Source organism: Eschrichtius robustus, chromosome 20, assembly GCF_028021215.1.
Source record: "Eschrichtius robustus isolate mEscRob2 chromosome 20, mEscRob2.pri, whole genome shotgun sequence".
Taxonomy (NCBI): Eukaryota; Metazoa; Chordata; class Mammalia; order Artiodactyla; family Eschrichtiidae; genus Eschrichtius; species Eschrichtius robustus.
Window position 1 is genome coordinate 49,595,042 of NC_090843.1, and position 18,298 is coordinate 49,613,339.

The following is an 18,298-nucleotide window of genomic DNA, read 5'->3' on the forward strand; positions in this document are numbered from 1 at the left end:
GTTACTCTTGGTGAGGACAGGTATTGACTGAGAGGAGCCTTCCGGATGCTGGAAATGTCCTGTATCTTGACCTGGGAGATGTTTTGTGGTGTATGCACATGTAAAACTTAATCAAGCTGTTCATTTAAAATTTGGGCACTTTATTGATAAGATATACCTGAATTAAAAAAAAACCTAAATAAAAAATAATGCTATGATAAACATATGAACATTAATTCCTTAGGATAAATTCTAAAAAGTGGAATTATGATTCCAAAAGCTATAAACATCCATAAGGCTATTGATATCCATGTCAAAACTGCTTTCTAGAAAAGCTGCTCTCTTCACAATTCCAAAGACATTGACACTGCATTTTTTAAAAAATATCTTTGCCAATTTGATAGTTGAATATATTATCTTACTATTCTTTCAGTTTGAACTTCTTTGAATTTATTAGTGAACTCTTAAAAACATACTCTTTCTTAGTATGACCTGCATGTTACTGTTGATCCATTTTTCTTACTAATCCATAGGAATTCTTCATGATAAAGATATTACTCTTTTCTCATATCTGCTGCAAGCATACTTAAGATTTTTCTTTTTAATCTCTCTTTTTTTTTTTAAGTAGAGATTTTGAAGTTTTACATGGTCAAAACTGTTCACCATTTCCTTTGTTTCCATCTGTGACTTTTTTACTTCATAAGTCCTTACTCACTCACAAAAACTAAATATTATTCTTCCTCTTCTTTTTTAAATGGTCCCAGTTTTTATATTCAATTCTTTTTTTTTGAATTTTTGAATTTTATTTTTTTACACAGCAGGTTCTTATTAGTTATCCATTTTATACATATTAGTGTATATATATCAATCTCAATCTCCCAATTCATCACACCACCACCCTCCCTCCCCCTGCCGCTTTCCCCCCTTGGTGTCCATATGTTTGTTCTCTACATCTGTGTCTCAATTTCTGCACTGCAAACCGGTTCATCTGTACCATTTTTCTAGGTTCCAAATACATGCGTTAATATATGATATTTGTTTTTCTCTTTCTGACTTACTTCACTCTGTATGACAGTCTCTAGGTCTAACCACATCTCTACAAACGACCCAATTTCGTTCCTTTTTATGGCTGAGTAATATTCCATTGTATATATGTACCACAACGTCTTTATCCATTCATCTGTCGATGGCCATTTAGGTTGCTTCCATGACCTGGCTATTGTAAATGGTGCTGCAATGAACATTGGGGTGCATGTGTCTTTTTGAATTATGCTTTTCTCTGGGTATATGCCCAGTAGTGGGATTGCTGGGTCATATGGTAATTCTATTTTTACTTTTTTAAGGAACCTCCATACTGTTCTCCATAGTGGCTGTATCAATTTACATTCCCACCAACAGTGCAAGAGGGTTTCCTTTTCTCCACACCCTCTCCAGCATGTTGTTTGTAGATTTTCTGATGATGCCCATTCTAACTGGTGTGACGTGATACTTCATTATAGTTTTGATTTGCATTTCTCTAATAATTAGTGATGTTGAGCAGCTTTTCATGTGCTTCTTGGCCATCTGTACGTCTTCTTTGGAGAAATGTCTATTTAGGTCTTCTGCCCATCTTTGGACTGGGTTGGTTGTTTTTTTAATATTGAGCTGCATGAGCTGTTTATATATTTTGGAGATTAACCCTTTGTCCGTTGATTTGTTTGCAAATATTTTCTCCCATTCTGTGGGTTGTCATTTCGTCTTGTTTGTAGTTTCCTTTGCTTTGCAAAAGGTTTTAAGTTTCATGAGGTCTCATTTGTTTATTTTTGTTTGTATTTCCATTACTCTAGGAGGTGGATCAAAAAAGATCTTGCTGTGATTTAGGTCAAAGAGTGTTCTTCCTATGTTTTCCTGTAAGAGTTTTACAGTGTCCGGTCTTACATTTAGGTCTCGAATCCATTTTGAGTTTCTGTGTATGGTGTTAGGGAGTGTTCTAATTTCATTCTTTTACATGTAGCTGTCCAGTTTTCCAAGCACCACTTATTGAAGAGACTGTCTTTTCTCCATTGTATATCCTTGCCTCCTCTGTCACAGATTAGTTGACCCTAGGTGCGTGGGTTTATCTCTGGGCTTTCTATCCTGTTCCATTGATCTATATTTCTGTTTTTGTGCCAGTACCATATTGTCTTGATTACTGTAGCCTTGTAGTATAGTCTGAAGTCAGGGAGTCTGATTCCTCCAGCTCCGTTTTTTTCCCTCAAGACTGCTTTGGCTATTCGGGGTCTTTTTGTCTCCATACAAATTTTAAGATTTTTTTGTCCTACTTCTGTAAAAGCCGCCACTGGTAATTTGATAGAGATTGCACTGAATCTGTAGATTGCTTTGGGTAGTATAGTCATGTTCACAATATTGATTCTTCCAATCCAAGAACATGGTATATCTCTCCATCTGTTGGTATCATCTTTAATTTCTTTCATCAGTGTCTTATAGTTTTCTGCATACAGGTCTTTTGTCTCCCTAGGTAGGTTTATTCCTAGGTATGTGATTCTTTTTGTTGCAATGGTAAATGGGAGTGTTTCCTTAATTTCTCTTTCAGATTTTACATCATTAGTGTACAGGAATGCAAGAGATTTCTGTGCATTAATTTTGTATCCTGCAACTTTACCAAATTCATTGATTAGCTCTAGTAGTTTTCTGGTGGCATCTTTAGGATTCTCTATGTATAGTACCATGCTATCTGCAAACAGTGACAGTTTTACTTCTTCTTTTCCAATCTGTATTCCTTGTATTTCTTTTTCTTCTCTGATTGCTGTGGCTAGGACTTCCAAAACTATGCTGAATAATAGTGGTGAGAGTGGACATCCTTGTCCTGTTCCTGATCTTAGAGGAAATGTTTTCAGTTTTCCACCATTGAGAATGATGTTTGCTGTGGGTTTGTCGTATATGGCCTTTATTATGTTGAGGTAGGTTCCCTCTATGCCCACTTTATGGAGAGTTTTTATCATAAATGGGTGTTGAATTTTGTTGAAAGCTTTTTCTGCACCTATTGAGATGATCATATAGTTTTTATTCTTCAATTTGTTAACATGGTGTATCACATTGATTTGCGTATACTGAAGAATCCTTGCATCCCTGGGATAAATCCCACTTGATCATGGTGTATGATCCTTTTAATGTGTTGTTGGATTCTGTTTGCTAGTATTTTGCTGAGGATTTTTGCATCTATATTCATCAGTGATATTGGTCTGTAATTTTCTTTTTTTGTAGTATCTTTGTCTGGTTTTGGTATCAGGGTGATGGTGGTCTCAGAGAATGAATTTGGGAGTGTTCCTTCCTCTGCAATTTTTTGGAAGAGTATGAGAAGGATGGGTGTTAGCTCTTCTCTAAATGTTTGATAGAATTCACCTGTGAAGCCACCTGGTCCTGGACTTTTGTTTGTTGGAAGATTTTTAATCAGAGTTTCAATTTCATTACTTGTGACTGGTCTGTTCATATTTTCTACTTCTTCCTGGTTCACTCTTGGAAGGTTATACCTTTCTAAGAATTTGTCCATTTCTTCCAGGTTGTCCATTTTATTGGCATAGAGTTGCTTGTAGTAGTCTCTTAGGATGCTTTGTATTTCTGCGGTGTCTGTTGTTAACTTCTGCTTTTTATTTCTAATTTTATTGATTTGAGTCCTCTCCCTCTTTTTCTTGATGAGTCTGGCTAATGGTTTATCAATTTTGTTTATCTTCTCAAAGAACCAACTTTTAGTTGTATTGATATTTGCTATTGTTTTCTTTGTTTCTATTTCACTTATTTCTGCTCTGATCTTTATGATTTCTTTCCTTCTGCTAACTTTGGGTTTTGTTCTGTTCTTCTTTCTCTAGTTCCTTTAGGTGTAAGGTTAGATTGTTTATTTGAGATTTTTCTTGTTTCTTGAGGTAGGCTTGTATTGCTATAAAATTCCCTCTTAAAACTGCTTTTGCTGCATCCCATAGGTTTTGGATCGTCATGTTTTCATTGTCATTTGTCTCTAAGTATTTTTTGATTTCCCCTTTGATTTCTTCAGTGATCTCTTGGTTATTTAGTAACATATTGTTTAGCCTCCATGTGTTAGTGTTTTTTATGTTTTTTTCCCTGTAATTGATTTCTAATCTCATGGCGTTGTGGTCAGAAAAGATGCTTGGTATGATTTCAATTTTCTTAAATTTACTGGGGCTTGATTTGTGACCCAAGATGTGATCTACCCTGGAGAATGTTCCGTGCGCACTTGAGAAGAAAGTGTAATCTGCTGTTTTTGGATGGAAAGTCCTGTAAATATCAATTAAATCTATCTGGTCTATTGTGTCATTTAAAGCTTGTGTTTCCTTATTAATTTTCTGTTTGGATGATCTGTCCATTGGTGTAAGTGAGGTGTTAAAGTCCCCCACTATTATTGTGTTACTGTCCATTTCCTCTTTTATAGCTGTTAGTAGTTGCCTTACGTATTGAGGTGCTCCTATGTTGGGTGCATATATATTTATAATTGTCATATCTTCTTCCTGGATTGATCTCTTGATTATGTAGTGTCCTTCCTTGTCTCTTGTAACATTTTTCATTTTAAAGTCTATTTTATCTGAGTACTGCTACTCCAGCTTTGTTTTGATTTCCATTTGCATGGAATATCTTTTTCCATCCCCTCACTTTCACAGTCTGTATGTGTCCCTAGGTCTGAAGTGGGTCTCTTGTAGACAGCATATATGTGGGTCTTGTTTTTGTATCCATTCAGTGAGCCTGTGTCTTTTGGTTGGAGCATTTAATCCATTCACGTTTAAGGTAATTATCGATATGTATGTTCCTATTACCATTTTCTTAATTGTTTTGGGTTTGTTTTTGTAGGTCCTTTTCTTCTCTCGTGTTTCCCACTTAGAGAAGTTCCTTTAGCATTTGTTGTTTGGTGGTGCTGGTTTGGTGGCGCTGAATTCTCTTAGCTTTTGCTTGTCTGTCAAGCTTCTGATTTCTCCATCGAATCTGAATGAGATCCTTGCCGGGTAGAGTAATCTTGTTTGTAGGTTCTTCCCTTTCATCACTTTAAATATGTCATGCCACTCCCTTCTGGCTTGTAGAGTTTCTGCTGAGAAATCAGCTGTTAACCTTATGGGAGTTCCCTTGTATGTTATTTGTCGTTTTTCCCTTGCTGCTTTCAATAATTTTTCTTTGTTTTTAATTTTTGCCAATTTGATTACTATGTGTCTCGGTGTGTTTCTCCTTGGGTTTATCCTGGATGGGGCTCTCTGCACTCCCTGGACCTGGGTGGCTATTTCCTTTCCCATGTTAGGGAAGTTTTCGACTATAATCTCTTCAAATATTTTCTCGGGTCCTTTCTCTCTCTCTTCTCCTTCTGGGACCCCTATAATGCGAATGTTGTTGCGTTTAACGTTGTCCCAGAGGTCTCTTAGGCTGTCTTCATTTCTTTTCATTCTTTTTTTCTTTATTCTGTTCCGCAGCAGTGAATTCCACCGTTCTGTCTTCCAGGTCACTTATCCGTTCTTCTGCCTCAGTTATTCTGCTACTGATTCCTTCTAGTGTATTTTTTATTTCAGTTATTGTATTGTTCATCTCTGTTTGTTTGTTCTTTAACTCTTCTAGGTCTTTGTTAAACATTTCTTGCATCTTCTCCATCTCTGCCTCCATTCTTTTTCCGAGGTCCTGGATCATCCTCACTATCATTATTCTGAATTCTTTTTCTGGAAGGTTGCCTATCTCCACTTCATTTAGTTGCTTTCTGGGGTTTTATCTTGTTCCTTCATGTGGTACGTAGCCCTCTGCCTTTTCATCTTGTCTATCTTTCTGTGAATGTGGTTTTTGTTCCACAGGCTGCAGGACTGTAGTTCTTCTTGCTTCTGCTGTCTGCCCTCTGGTGGATGAGGCTATCTAAGATTCTTGTGCAAGTTTCCTCTCAATTCTTAAATATGTTGATAGTTAGAACTTATTTTAACATCTTGTGGTTTGGCATTAAGATGAAGACCCAACTTAGTTCATTTCCCAGCCTCATTTCTTAAATGATTTACTCTTTCTTCTATTAGTTTGTGATACTTCTTTATCAATCTGTTTCTCTTAAAGTGATGTGACTGCTGATTTTTGAACACCCGTTTTAATTATTGTACTGTTGTTATGTGTTAAGATATCTGTTAATTCAAGACCCTCTCAGTTTTCTTTCCTTTCAATATTTTCTTAGCTATTGTACTTTCTAGTGAAATGTATAATCATTTAAAGTTCTACCTCATTCTTAATCCTCAAATCTCATAGATATTTTAAAGGAATTACATTGATATTGTAATAATCTGGGAAGAACTGTTCATCCAGGAACACAATACCTGTGTCCATTCACTCAAATTTTTTTTTTCGTATTAATATGCTTCAATAAAGCTTTATACTTTTCTTGTTTTGTCAGTCTTACACATTTTCTTTTTAGGGTTATATTCTTACATCTCTTAACTGTAAAAATATATAGTGATCTGGTCTCACGGAATTTTCAAAGCTTTCAATTACTTAATACAGAAAAATCAAGAAATGTGTATGAATGCATAAAAAAAGTTTTATGTATTATAGACAGAGAAAGGGAAGGGAAGAAAACGTCAGGAGGGACTTCCCTGGTAGCGCAGTGGTGAAGAATCTGCCTGCCAATGCAGGGGACACGTGTTCAAGCCCTGGTCCGGGAAGATCCCACATGCCGCGGAGCAACTAAGCCCTTGTGCCACAACTACTGAGCCTGCACTCTAGAGCCTGTGGGCCACGACTACCTAGCCTGCGTGCCACAACTACTGAAGCCCGCGTGCCTAGAGCCTGTGCTCTGTAACAAGACAAGCCACCACAGTGAGAAGCCCATGATCTTCATCGAAGAGTAGTCCCTGCTCACTGCAACTAGAGAAAGCCTGCGTGCAGCAACGAAGACCCAACGTAGCCAAAAGTTAAAAAATAAATAAATAAATAAATAAATTTATTTTAAAAAACTATAAAATATTATTCATGACATTGATAAATTAAAAAAAAGAAAATGTCAGGAAATAAGCTGGGAGAAGAGCAACATTTATACTACTATAGGATCTGAAGACGGACAGACATAAAGAGTAGATGTTAAATTTATGACACTTATCAAAGCCAAGTCAGGAGTTGACTCTAGACCCTGTATTTTTGTGCCACTGCATTCTCCATGAACTGTACACGAACAATAAAATCACAGTTCAAAGTCAACCTGAAGAAAAGAGGAAATGACTACTTCCCTAAAATCAAGGAAGTGGATAATTTACTCATCGGGAATAACCTGCTAAGAAGAGAAATACTGAAGCTAATTAAACTGAAATAGTACGAAAAATGCTTTGTAAGTTGCCCAGAGACACAGACAGTATCAAAATCTTGTCACCTTGCCTGTATTGCCAGAATTTTGGTGGATTTCTCAATGTGGTCTACTATGAAGTTTCTTCAGTCAGACGAAAAAACAGAAGAAGTGGAACTATACTAAAGATTTCACTGGCAAATTCTGAAATGAAACGGTTGTCTTTGAATCTTCTTAGAATCATTGTTAGTATTAAAGAAAATTATCATTACTTACTAGATTTGCTAAATCCAGAAATACACTCTTCCAAAAATTCTAAGGTGAGGTGTGGCTCATTGGCTGCCAGTGTCTTACTAATAGAGACAATAAATAAGGTGTTGTTGGCTGGGATACATAAACCTGATGTCTCTAGTAACTGGCCCTCGATTTTTAAATTAAAGGTACAAGTTAAGGCACACAGAAGATTATAGGCAGCTGACCTAGGAGAAAACACAAATTAAGTTGTTTTAAAACTTATTTTTTCTTATAATTCCAAAATTTTTTCATAACATACAACTTAACGGTTCCATAACCAAGCATAGATCAACTATTTTTAAATTTTATGATCAATTAGAGATAAGATTTTGTGATTCTATGGTAAACCCAAAATACCCCTTTATCATTTAGGGGTTTTTTTAAAAGGGAAATCTTCACATAACCAGAAGAGAACTGTGAGGCTCCTGAGACAGCGAATATAAGGCCTTTCTAAAAGACATTTCATTGGGATATAAGATATGAGAATTTTATGGTCTTAAGATGGATCAATATAAAGAAAGTCAAAATAAGGCATATCATATTTTCAGTGAGGCCAAAACTGAAATTGTGGCTCCCGCTCCCACTAGATCCAGTTTTAACTGGGATAACGAGAAATGAGATGGCCCTCATCAAATTAGATTGTTAAAATCTTTCATCTGCATCTACTGAATTTCTTTCTAGGTGTCCTACAAGTTATACTACAAACTAGAGGTCAAACATTTTTTTAATATAATTAAGTCCCCCCTGCCATTTTTTTCTTTTATGAACTCCTACTATTATACATAAGCACTGAATTTTAAAAAAACCACAAAACCCAAACCATAATATATATCCAGGTTCCATGAGAACTAAAAGCTCCCTTATAAATGTCTAAAAATATACTTAAACAACTTAGGAAACAGCTCAAAAAACTCAATTTTTAGATTGATTTCTCTCCCCTATCCGCAGAAGAAATGGTTTGCTCAGTAAATTTCAGGTTTTCCTTACCTCTGAACTTTCATCATGCTAATATATTTATGCAACAACCATATGGGGGGAAAAAGCCACTGAAATTATAAGTCTGCCTCCAGGCTTTTTCTCTGCGACAACATGCTTCAGCAAAAAGCAGAAGCTGTCAGCTTGCTTTATTTCACAAGAGAATAGAGGTTCATTCAAGCTAATAATTGTTGGAAGTTTGCTAGCATTCTTCTATAAGGAATTTTGAATTAGAAATTCAAGACAGACTTATAGTTCCATTTTCCTAAAATGGAAATATTATTGTTTCTAAGTTTATCTTTTGCTAACTCCTAGGAATTCTGAGTGATACTATTTTGACAGTGACTTTCACTCTGTATATTTCAACAGCTACAAAGAATTGGGATTCCTCAAACTGGGAGTAGGTGTCACAGACTCCTCTGAGATAATGAAAGCTAAGCATACATGAAGTTTTGTGTATATTTTCCGGGAGTTCATGCACCCCGTGAGGCCCATCCAGGTAAAGAAATCTTGCTGATTTTTTTTTTCCTCTCAAATAAGGGAGAATTTGGAATTCTAAAAAGCCCATTTATAAACCTGGGTTATATTATACCCAGGGGAAGATTTTCTGAAGCTAAGAATTTATATCTGTAAAAACCTGACAGTCCCAAGGTACCTGGAACAAAAAATTATCTTAACATGAAAAGGAGAGGGGCACAAGAGGGAAGTGGTGCAAAGAGACGATGGCAGAGAGAGGAAAGGGTGGGTGCAAGTTGGGAGGAAATAATATTTGCTAAGCACAAACTATTATGCTAGATGCTATACTATACTACCACACATTTACTAAACTTTTGTAGGTTTATGAGGAAGGCAATGCTACCTTTATTTTAAAAATGAGGCAACTAGAGCTCAGAGAACTTCAGTACCTTGCCCAAAGTCATACAGAGAAGCAGGTCTAGATTTAAACCTAATCTACTGACTCCATAGGCCCTGCCCTTTCCTCATTCATGTTTTGATTACTAAGCCTAACCAGAACCAATTACATTCTGCTCATCTGACATCTGTATTTGTCTTAAACTTTCTTTCAAGAATTTTGTTAAAGTTACACAGGTGGAAACTATGCTATGTTACTGAGTTACTGAACACTAAGCCCTCCTTTTCTTTTCTTTTCTTTTTTTTTTCATTTAAAATGCTAAAGTTATAAGCCCTCCTTTTCAAACAATGATAATCTAATTTGACTGCGAGCAAACTTAATAGTGATGTACTTTCGAACATGGGAAAAATTTAGAGAACTCAGAAAAGGAGAAACTTAATTTAGAAATAGACTTTTAGGGAAAAAAAAGACTTTTGTTTTAAAAAAAACAAACGAACAAAAAAACCCCCACCAAAACTGCTATGCTGTATGTTTCAGCTGAAAGTTGAAAGAACATACATTGGTTTAGTGTGAATCACCCTATTCAGAATTCCACAGTTCATGCGAACTGGATGAGGTCATACTGGTTAACCAATATAGAATACCTGCCAATTTACAGTATTAAGGTAGAGGCTGCTTTAAAAGTTTATTAATTGGTCTCTTTTTAAAACCAACAAACCTTGACTAAGATTGAAATGAGTTTTTTATAAACCTACCGTAAACTAGGGTCTGAACTGCCTAAATTAAGTAATGCGATATTGAGCAGCGTCCCAGGGACATCTTTTGGGCGAATCTTGGTGTGCTGGGGGATGGAGTCAGGCTGCGACAGCTCCCAACGTGTCCGGATGTGAATGATAGACTGAACGATGGCTTCACACTCCTGGTGCATGAAGGTCAGCGGTGTGCCCTGGTTTGCGATAGTTAAGGTGAACTGGTTCTCATCCACTAGGCAGATCTCTTCAATTTCCGAAGCATAATAGATATCATTTAGAAAGACTGACTGCCCCAGGACTTTTGTTCGCTCTGCTGAGGTTACTTGAACAGCAGTAGAACCAACCTGAAAAATGGTAGCAAGAGGGTAGAGCGGAAAAGAATTAAATTTCATTACGTAGAATTCTGAGAGGTTTCGAAAACCAACCAAACAAAATACCATGTTAGCCATTTAAAGAAGAGTTACCACCATTATGTATTCAAATAGGTTCAATAATTATTGTCATAAATGCTGTCAAAAGAGACTGAAAACAGCAGAAAAAAGTTATTTTTTAAAAGGTCAAGAATCCTATGGATAATTATAGGTTTTATCCTGAAGGTTCACCTTCCTCACTCTGCAAAAAGCATGTAATAATCAGAAGAACTCTTCGATAGGTAATTTCCACTGTTCACATATTCCTACTGTAAGACTGATACACAGCAAACTGCCCATTCTACAACACTCTCCTGCCTCCAATCCAACCTGGAATATTATTAAGGGTACACCTCTCCAGTTTTCTGCAGGACCTCCATGAAGATATAGAAAGCTTGCTTTTCCTCCATCTGGACTTTATGTTTGATACATTACTACCGGGACCCTGGGGAGTCCAGTATATAGTCAGGTTAGTCAAGAAAGGCAATGAATCACTTACCTAACAGGGAGTGAAACTTACTTTAATAGAAACCTTGGTGTCTTTGTGAGCTAGCTTGAGAGCATTGTGGAATACCTTCAGGTCCTCTTCTAAAGCCAAGGTGGCAGCGGGTAGTTTCTGTTGTTCATGCTCAATGTGCTCGGCCAGTTTCCCAGGACAGTCTATGAAAATGAGTCTTTTGCTGCCTTTGAGGCCAGTCAGCAGCCGCTCGTGATACTTGGTGTATTCCCTGACCCAGGAGTTACAGTTATAGATATAGACTGCAGAGACATTATCATAAGCAAAGCCAGGAAAAACAACAAACCACTTGGAGAGAAAGTCTGTTTTAAAGCGATTGCTAGGCCCAGTATGGGTAAGGTCCACTACAATTTCATATGGCTTTGCATAATATGGCTTTAAAGTAAGTAAGACGTGGTATATCAGCAAATCGCCATTGATTTGACCAGTTTTGAACCTAAAGAAGATGAAAAAAAGTACACAGATCATTAACAGAGTTCTGAATGAATATACAGATGCTACTAATCTATTTGATTCCCTTATATTCTGACTAGTTTTCTAGAGAAAACTAACTATAATATTAAACAATTATATAAAGTCTGAATCCATTTTTTAAATCACTTGTTCTTAAGACACTGAGAAGGCTGAAGCAAAATGGAAGAGACAAATCCCCAGATCAATAACTTTGAGCAACAATAACAACAACAAACCTGCCCACCACAGTCAAGCAAGGAGGAAGTCAATGGACATTCGGTGGTTGCTTCTAGGCCCATCCAAGTTCCCAGGTGAACAGTTTGGGTGGGAATGACCTACTTGGGAGTTCTGGAGTAAACTGAATGACTTACAGTCAATTCATTTATCCCACCGTGACCAGAGAGAATGGTTCAACAATGATCACTTGACTCAAACCAGAACAACCAGGGCCAAAGAGGCCCAATTCAAAGACTTCAGCTTAAACTGTTGGGAATCGAGACCTTTTTCTTTCCTGATGTTTACAAGGGACCATACAGCTCTGGCAGCTGTTAGCTTACATCTTGAGATATGAAGGAAGAGCCTGTCTAAAAACTGAAGAAATGGAGCAGAGAAATGAAGAGCGAAACTGGGGCCCTGGCCATTTCATCTGAGTCCTAGATAAAGCCCCTCTCCTGGGATCACATTTATCCCTGTACTACTCAGTTGTGTGAGCCAATAAATTCCACTTCTTGATTAAGCTGTATTAGGTCATATGTTGCTTACACTCAAAAGAATGCTAATCAATGTGAGTAGTCAAAATAAGGACCATCAGAAAGCCCACAAATTACAGTACGAGAATTTCAAATCAAAACAACCAGTGTTCTATACTTGATGACTCAGGTGGTACTACGAAGTAGGCTAAGATAAATATCCTTTCCTAAGAGTTTTAAATCTTACTGGGAGAAAATAAGACAAAACTATGACAAGTCAAATGATTTTAAAATAAAAGAAAAATATTGCAAGAACAGAGAAAAGATATGAGGTAGTCTGTAATCACTTGTCAACGAAATTGCAGAGAAAAACACTTTTGCTAAGTTCAGAAGAGTGGAGAAATCAACACAAACTGGGTAACCAGTGAAAACTACATAAAAGATGCTGAGGCAGGCAGGAGGAATTTCAAACTCAACAAGGAGAGGGATTGGCAGGCCTCATGGAGAGAGGGAAAGAAGGAGAAAAATAGGTAACTAGATGTGTTGAGGTAAGAGTCAGCTAGTTTAGCTAGAATGGAAGATTCATGTACGGAAGTTTTAAGAGATAAAGATGGAAAAATACAGACTAGCTAAATTGTGAATGGACCAGAACTGTTCAACTAAGGGGCTCAGGTTTTCTCCTAGGAGCCGGGCGTTTCTCAGAGGATGTTCTGTGGAGCGCCAGCATCAGAATCAACTGTGGCGCTTGATAAAAGTGCGGTTTCCTGTCCCAGCCCAGGCCAGCCCAGGCCTACGATATACGAATCTATGCAGTGGAGCCTGGAAATTTTCACTGTTTTTAAACAACCTTCTCATCTGATATTAATGTGCACAAACATTTCTGAATTGCTGCTGTAGGTGTTAGGGAGTTATTCAACCACATTTTTTTAAAAGAAAAGGGTGTTATGATCACAGGAAGTGATATATACAACATATATGAAGGAGTCGGGGCTAGTAAAAAAGATGTTGTAGTAGTCTAGGTATGGTTTAATAAGCATCTAAAATACTAGGGTAACGGTGAAAATAAGTGACAGTGAAAGAAGAAACTGACTCAAAAATATGAAGAAAGGACCGACATGATCCAAGGTCTGATCAGGGCTGAAAGAAAGGCCTTTGAATTAAAAGGACTTGCTGTATACCAAGGCTCTGTCATTACAAAGAATGTTGCTACCATGAACAAAAACAGAGATCATGAGGGGCAGCCACTTAGGGGGAAAAATGAAGTCCATTTTAGACTGAATATGAAGTGATGACAGGACATTCTAGGGGAGTGTGTGTGTGTGTGTGTGTGTGTGTGTGTATACACTAAACCACACAAAAGCATTTTCTGTCCCTTATAATCTAAGTGTTATCAGATATTCTCTCCAAATTATTGTTGCAGTTCCACACTTTGAGATGTTGGTTATATACATTACTGTTTCTATTATCTGACCAATACCCCGGGTCTCCAAACTCATGTTATCAAATCAGTCTGTGGTATACAAATACAATTTTTAGAGAAGATTTTAATGCTCAATCTCAGGGAAAATGCTATTTTCTCTTCATTTTAATGATACTAACATATCATTCAAGAGCATATAGCAGGCATACATAATAAATGTAAGGTCAAAAGGCATTAAGCAGAAAACCCTCCCTGCCCTGGAGGCGGGGATTTGTTCTACAAAGCCTCCTGTTATGCCAGTGGCCAACTAAACAAGTTGGAGTTTTTTTCTTTTTTTCCCCTGTGACATGTGCTTTAGTTGCAGTGGAAAGGAAATGTGTCATCTGTGGTTAGTGGAAAGCTAGCTGTACATATCCTTTTTTACTGCAGATTTACTTTTAGGCTCAGATTCTTCAAGTCTATTCTGCCTTAAATTACTTGGAAGCTGTGCTTCAAGACAAGAAAAGAAGTGGCTTATTAAAATCAGGTTATAATAAGATTTTGACCAAGCATTTTGTAAGGTAGGTCATATATATGGCTTTTCTTATGCCTTTTCACTTATAACTTCATACAGGTTAGTGTTTGAGGAAGTGCTTTCAAACAGTACTTAAGTATCTTACTAACAAAGTAGATTTAGTAATGGAAAACGTATGCTGTTTTTTTCTCTCCTATTAAGTAAAATTTAAGTAAGAAATGGAAAGATTTACCATCAACATAGAGCTTTAAAGTAGGATTAAGAAGGATCTGAGCTTAGACTCCAGGGTGAATTGCACAGTTTTGCTATTAAAATAAGTTTAAAAAATAAATTTCTCATTACTAATGCTTAGGCATTATAAATTTTATTGAAAATGACCAGAGATAGAGAAAACTTTTGATAACAACCTGGCCTCCACTGCATAAATTTGGGATGTAGAGACAGCTCTCTATTCTTAGGCATTTGTAAGGGTAAGAGAAAGTCTCATTTTGTTAACAGTTTGTTTATTTGGGGATGACAGTACATCTGGCTGAAGACAATCAACAGCGGGCCTATTATCTATCCCATGGTGAGCACTGTTAAAATGTGTACGAATACTATGATGCATATTACATTGTTAATGAACTAATGTGACAAGAATAATAACCCGCTTTAAATCATTTTAGCATCTAATGCAGAAGTCCAGTCTAGTTTAAAAGGATGGAAATTACTTGCTAACCCAATTTAAAGTATTTCTCTTTGTGGAAGAATCATAAAGTATCCAAAGATTTATGTCATCCAACTTAAAAATTGAAGTTGGACACTATTAGATAGAAGTCAGTGCACAATATCTTTAACTGTCTATTAAAGATCATAATCCAAAAAGTAATCTTACTTCTAGAACACATAAGAAAGGTTTTTTTCCCCTCCCTATTATCAATAGAAAATATTACTTCAGAGGTTAGTTTCCAGTTAGCATTGTTTACTATATGCTATTTTTGTTTGTATAACAATATATCACATTTGTTATTCTTAAGTCAACTATACTTCAACTAAAAAAAAAGAAGAAGAAGAAGAAGCAGAAGAAGCATGAGTAGCAGCAGTATCTGTGTCACCTGAGTGTGGGTTAGAAATCTTAGGTACCTCCTAGACCTATGGAATAAATCTGCATTAAAAACAACAACAACAACAACAAACTCCCATGTACATTTTTTGAGAAGAACTTATATAAAATAAAGTTCTTAAACAGGCAATTTTATTTAGTACATCTCAGGAGAATAATCTAGTTTTTGCTTCTACTTCCCTATTCGTATAAATGCTAACAATAAAATACTCTTACAAAAGTGGCTCAGACTGGAATACTATTATAAGAGAGACAGCTCAATAATGGTAATAAATCTTTCCTGCTTGTTTACCAGTACCTGGAACAGATATGCTAGTTGTATTTAAATCTTCAATCTGACAGTGAATAATGAAAATCAGGATCAGACTTTGTTCCCTTTGTGGACTGGCTTCCAGAGAGCTCAGAGCCAAAACTGAAATTCCACCTTTTCCTTTATAGGTTGAGACTCTTATGATCTGCCTTGACTTCCCACTTGAGTCTAAATCCCCATGATCTTGATGTTGTATTTATTTCTATTAAATATTTTATTGTATAATTTATTTTAAAAAATTATGTCAAAATATTCACAGAAAAATTCTAAGCATAAATAATAATGAAACAAGTCAATAATTTTTGTTGAACTTTTGAGATTATTCAAAAGAAACTTGCCTCTTTTTCTCTGTAATGCCAAATGTGTAGGATGAGAAAAGTCGCATGCCTTTGCTTTCAGAAAGCCACAATAAGTCAGGGGATATAGAGGAGAAGGGAGACCCACCACAATAAAACTGCTTTCACAACTACTAGGAATGTATTTCTAAGTACCAGCTTTATTCTAAGCTTCAAGATAAACACCCAAGAAGAAAAAAGAACATCTTGAATTCCTACTTGAAGTCCGTTTTCTTTTGGTTGCTACCACACTTCCCCGTTCCTGAACTGCCCCCCCTCCCATCACCACAAAGCCATTTGCGTTTTCTTTTCATACATGAAGCAAAATGTCCCATTTCTCCTTTATTATAAAGAATGGTGACTCATTTGTTAGAGGATGGGGAATTTCTACAAGGAGTTTCCTTAAATGGTCAGGAAAAGAAAAAGGAGGAATCAAAAAAGTAAAAGCCGAAGTATCTGACTCAAAGCTAAAGTCTAGCATGCTTAAGAGGGAGAAAACTATAAAACCATGGTATTCAGTTTACAATGATTAGTAGATATCTGTAATGTTACCTTTTAGCATTTAAACAAATAACAGAAATTAAATTGTTTCTTTATATGTAGCCTAACAGGAAAAAAAAAAAATCAGTTCAGAAGGAATTCAAACAGGATAGCAAATGTTAGGCATGAGCTTGCATCTAATTTATAACATTATCAGCTGTCTTTTAACTACAGTTACCAAAACGAGGAACCATTATTCTTTCACAAGTTAACAAATTCTATTGCTATCCCAACAGATTACCAGTATACTCACGGACATGGAACACACAGGACATTACCTGCATCTTGCCTTTCTGATGACAACAGTTTTTTCTTTGTCTCCTGGAACAAAAGCAAACTATGCCCATCTGTGGGCTAATAATACTACTGTCTTGGATCCAGGTATTCAAAATAAGACGGGCAGAAGCCAAAATGAAAACATTAACACAAACCCTACAACTCCTGAAGCAGATAAAAAAGTTATTTCTACAAAAATGCCTGAAATAGCAACATCATCTCACATCGCGTCTTTAACTCCTAAATCTGAACTGGAGCTTTATATATCGTCCGTCGTCAGGAACAATTCTCCAGCAGTACATAGCATTGAAAACACAAGCAAAGGTCACAGTGAAATTTTCAAAAAAGGTGTCTGTGAGGAAAACAACAACAAAATGGCTATGCTAGTTTGCTTAATTATAATTGTGGTGCTTTTTCTTATCTGTACAATTTTATTTCTATCAACTGTGGTTCTGGCAAACAAAGTCTCATCTCTCAGACGATCAAAACAAGTAGGCAAGCGTCAGCCTAGAAGCAATGGCGATTTTCTGGCAAGCAGTGGTCTATGGCCTGCTGAATCAGACACTTGGAAAAGAGCAAAACAGCTCACAGGGCCTAACCTAATGATGCAATCTACTGGAGTGCTCACAGCTACAAGGGAAAGAAAAGATGAAGAAGGAACTGAAAAACTCACCAACTAACGGATGCTTTAGTGAAGAAAAACGCAAAGTAGCAATGAGAAAGTTTCTGGTAAAAATGAAGTCAGTTTGATATTTAATGCCAAGGTGTTGTTCTGATGGTCTAAAATTTAACATGGCAGGCTGTGCAATTTAGAATCAAGCAGGTGAGAAGGGAAGACGTATGCCTGCTTACTTAATTACTTAAACCGTGTCTGACACTATTTTAAAAAGCAAAAATAAAACAACCAAGCATCTGAGGAAGGTTTTAAAGACAAGCTGAAGGAACTGACTAATAGAGGTAGAAAGGGACAGTTAAATATTTCCTGTTCAGCAATAGTAGTTAAGTGATCTTTGTCCGAATGTTATTAAATTTTGAAGAGTTTTAGTGTGTTGTTAGAGGCAAGTATATGCTTTAACATCTAACAGAAGTCACGTTCTTAATGCATAGAGTTGAACTGTACGGTTACGTGGTACCTTCTTTGCTGAATGTGACAGAATCCATACCAGCTCATCTATCAACACAGCTAATGTTATGCTAGATGTTTTCATCTTTATATATGGCACACATAAGAAAGTGGTTTTCTACTATAAATATTTAATTAAAACTTTAAATTTTGTATAATAAATTAAGACTTGTTAGAATAAAAGTGACTACGTACATTTTCATTCACTTTATTATTTTAGAGAATACACTGTCACGATCAATAAGAAATAGAGCACAACTGAAACAGATGAGATTTATAGCCACAACAGAAGGCTAAGTGTAAATGTAAAGCATATCTTACTGTTTAAGTGTAACATAACTCTACTCTATAAATATTGCTTACTGGATTATTTATAGCAAATATCCAAAGGCTGATTAATTTTTGGTCTTTGAGAATGCCAAGTGGACTAATAAATGACCAATTTTATTTATTACCCAATATGACATAAGCAAAGGAAAGATG

The 18,298-nt window shown here is 36.3% G+C and overlaps 2 protein-coding genes across 8 annotated transcripts in view; one reads left to right on the forward strand and one right to left on the reverse strand.

Moving 5' to 3' along the window:
- The window catches only part of NF1 (neurofibromin 1), a 249,354-nt gene that overhangs the window by 37,609 nt on the left and 193,447 nt on the right, over positions 1–18,298 (reverse strand). For all 6 annotated transcript variants that reach the window (XM_068531562.1, XM_068531559.1, XM_068531561.1 and 3 more), the window contains 3 exons: positions 11,057–11,489; positions 10,130–10,470; positions 7,529–7,731 (listed from right to left, as the gene is read on the reverse strand). In XM_068531562.1, coding sequence (XP_068387663.1) covers positions 7,529–7,731; positions 10,130–10,470; positions 11,057–11,489 — 977 coding nt within the window. The remainder of the gene's footprint in view (positions 1–7,528; positions 7,732–10,129; positions 10,471–11,056; positions 11,490–18,298) is intronic.
- EVI2A (ecotropic viral integration site 2A) lies at positions 13,976–17,963 on the forward strand. 2 transcript variants are annotated; one of them, XM_068530630.1, is made up of 2 exons: positions 13,976–14,175; positions 16,653–17,963. In XM_068530630.1, the coding sequence occupies exon 2, from the start codon at positions 16,674–16,676 to the stop codon at positions 17,370–17,372; it is 699 nt and encodes a 232-aa protein (XP_068386731.1). In that variant the 5' UTR covers positions 13,976–14,175; positions 16,653–16,673; the 3' UTR covers positions 17,373–17,963. The 2 variants fall into 2 exon arrangements, with proteins under 2 accessions (XP_068386731.1, XP_068386730.1); XM_068530629.1 differs by lacking the exon at positions 13,976–14,175 and adding an exon at positions 14,570–14,697.